This window comes from Penaeus chinensis, chromosome 4, assembly GCF_019202785.1.
Source record: "Penaeus chinensis breed Huanghai No. 1 chromosome 4, ASM1920278v2, whole genome shotgun sequence".
Taxonomy (NCBI): domain Eukaryota; kingdom Metazoa; phylum Arthropoda; class Malacostraca; order Decapoda; family Penaeidae; genus Penaeus; species Penaeus chinensis.
In genome coordinates this window covers 9470121-9472620 of record NC_061822.1, presented here as the reverse complement: position 1 = coordinate 9472620, position 2500 = coordinate 9470121, and the positions used below count along the sequence as shown (strand labels likewise).

At 41.2% G+C, this 2500-nt stretch overlaps 1 protein-coding gene across 1 annotated transcript in view; it reads right to left on the bottom strand.

Moving 5' to 3' along the window:
- Positions 1-2500, bottom strand: part of LOC125024590 (prostaglandin E2 receptor EP4 subtype-like) — an 8647-nt gene that overhangs the window by 4967 nt on the left and 1180 nt on the right. Inside the window, exons 2-3 of the mRNA XM_047612399.1 lie at positions 1743-1897; positions 1093-1224 (exon numbers count right to left, since the gene is read on the bottom strand). Coding sequence (XP_047468355.1) covers positions 1093-1224; positions 1743-1897 — 287 coding nt within the window. The remainder of the gene's footprint in view (positions 1-1092; positions 1225-1742; positions 1898-2500) is intronic.

Here is a 2500-nt window from a genome sequence, read left to right as displayed (position 1 = left end):
TTTCTTATCACTACATCGAATCACAGGTCAGTCCTAAATATTTTCAGTTACATGTTTGTCATCATTTTCTGTGGTTGGTTTGCCTGGTAGACGGCAACCAATAGTCGGCCAGTTTTGTTTGCAGAATTTCCCCAAATGCAAAACAGACCGCGATTTGCTTTGCAGATGTTGAATAACGGCCAATATTGGGTCGGCCGCAGATAGAACGATATTGCAATGTGTACTGACAGTACGCGCGCGGGCTCGTGTGTGTGGGAGAGGGAGAGAGAGAAAGGAGGGTGAAGCAAAGTTGAAAACTATATAATAATTTCAAAAATTACTATTATAGTAATAGTGATAAGAATAAGGATAATAAAGGATGCTACTACAATTACAACTGCTAATAATAATTACGATAATAAAACGACATTTTCATAACGATGATGATAATCACAGTTATAACAATAATAACAATGATGATAACAATAACAATACTGACAAAGAGAGTACAAAGAAATTAATAAATAACCCGAGAGACATAGAGAGAAAACCAATATCGGAGGAAAATAATAGTGAAAATATTTCAAGAAAACGCCGTTGGAGAACAAAGATTTTAGATAAGAATTCACAATAAAAAGGAGTCGTTATCTGAGATAAAAAGAGATGGAAGAATTGGATGAGAAGACCAAGAAAATAGAAAGTTACTTAAAACGTAATGGAAATTAAATAATCAAACTCATTGTTAATAACAGAGTCGATAGCACTGACAATGATAACACTACTACTAAAAAGTGACAGTAATGATAACGGTGACTTTGATTACAAAGCATGAGAAGATTGAAAAACAAAAATGCTAACAAAAAATGCAACAATACTGATACCAGTAACAGCAATGTTACAAACAATAAAAAAAACGACAACAAAACTAGACACAAACAACAAAACAAGGATACAAACAGCAAAAAATAAAGCAACGACACAAACAACATCAAAAACCAGCAACACAAACGGCAGCAAATCAAAAAACAACAACAAAAGAACAAACTCAAACAACGAAAAAACACAAACAAAAACACCGCAAGAAAACAAAGTACAACACCAAATGAAACTGACCACCCGCACGATGATGTAGATCCAGGGGTCCGCGATCTGGTTGACGGAGGCGAGTCGAACGGCCTGCAACTCGCCCATATGATCCTCGGGCTTCACGTGCGGCGGCCAGAACTGGTTGGTTATCAGGATGGTCTGCAGGGGAGGCGGGTTAGGGGTTTCGTATGGAGGTGCGTAGGGTCAGAGATATAGCATTTTTTCGCTTGTAAAATACTGATGTATGTGTATTCATACTACATAAGTATATAGCCCCAAACACATTCACACACACACACATACATACATATATATATATATATATATATATATATATATACGTATATACATATTTCTATATATATACGTATATACATATATATATATATATATATATATATATATAGAGAGAGAGAGAGAGAGAGAGAGAGAGAGAGAGAGAGAGAGAGAGTTAAACACACAAAAAAACTGAAGTACCAACTGTTCCTAAGTGTAGTATATGCTAAACCACCAATTAACTTAACCGCCGACCCTCTTCCCCGCCACAGCAAACATTTATTTTTACTCCTCTATCACGAACCCCATCCCGCATCATCTTTTCTCCCCCCCCCCCCTCCTGCCACACACAGCCCCCCCCCCTTCCTCCTTCAGCCCCTTCAGAAGGCACAAGCACTCACATCAAGCGGCCCCCACGACACGATCGCCACGCAGGTGATGGCCAAGAGCACAAGAACCATCTGAAGTTCGTGGTCCCAGCCGCCCCTGAACCTGAAGTTGTTCCTGTGGTGGTCCGAAGGAAGGTGGCGACTCACCCGCATCTTCAGGAGGTTTCCTGGAGAAGGGGGAGGAAGGGGGAGAGTATTAGTACGGGGATATTAATGGATGGTTGTTGATTTTTTATGCTGTGAGAGTGGCTATAGATTTCCTGAAGGAGCGAAAGAGAGCAGGGAGTGTGTGAGTGTGACAGAGGTTCCTGGAAGAGGAGGAAGGGAGAAGTGTGAGAGTGGTTGAGTGTACAGGTAACTGAAGGAGGAATTGAGGTGTGAGAAAGTATTTGTAGGTTTCCCAGAAGGGAGAGAACAGGGAGTGTGAAAGTGTGTGTAGCCTTCTGAAGGAGGAAATAAGTGTGAAAGAATATCTGTAGAGTGGAGAGACTGTGAGTGTATGGAGGTTCCTGAAGGAGGGAATGTGAGAATGCTTGTAGACTTCCTGAAGGAGGGAGAGTGAAGGGACTGTGAGTGCATGCAAGTTCCTGAAGGAAGGAGTGTGAGAGAACTTGTATAGTTCTTGAAGGAGGGAGAGAGGAGGGACTGTGAGTTCCTGAAGGAGGAAAAGAGGAGAGTGAGATTGAGTATAGGATTTCTGAAGTGAGAGAGACGTGTGAGAATGTGTATATCTTGGGAGAAGGGAGTGAGCAGGTTTCTGAAGGGGCATG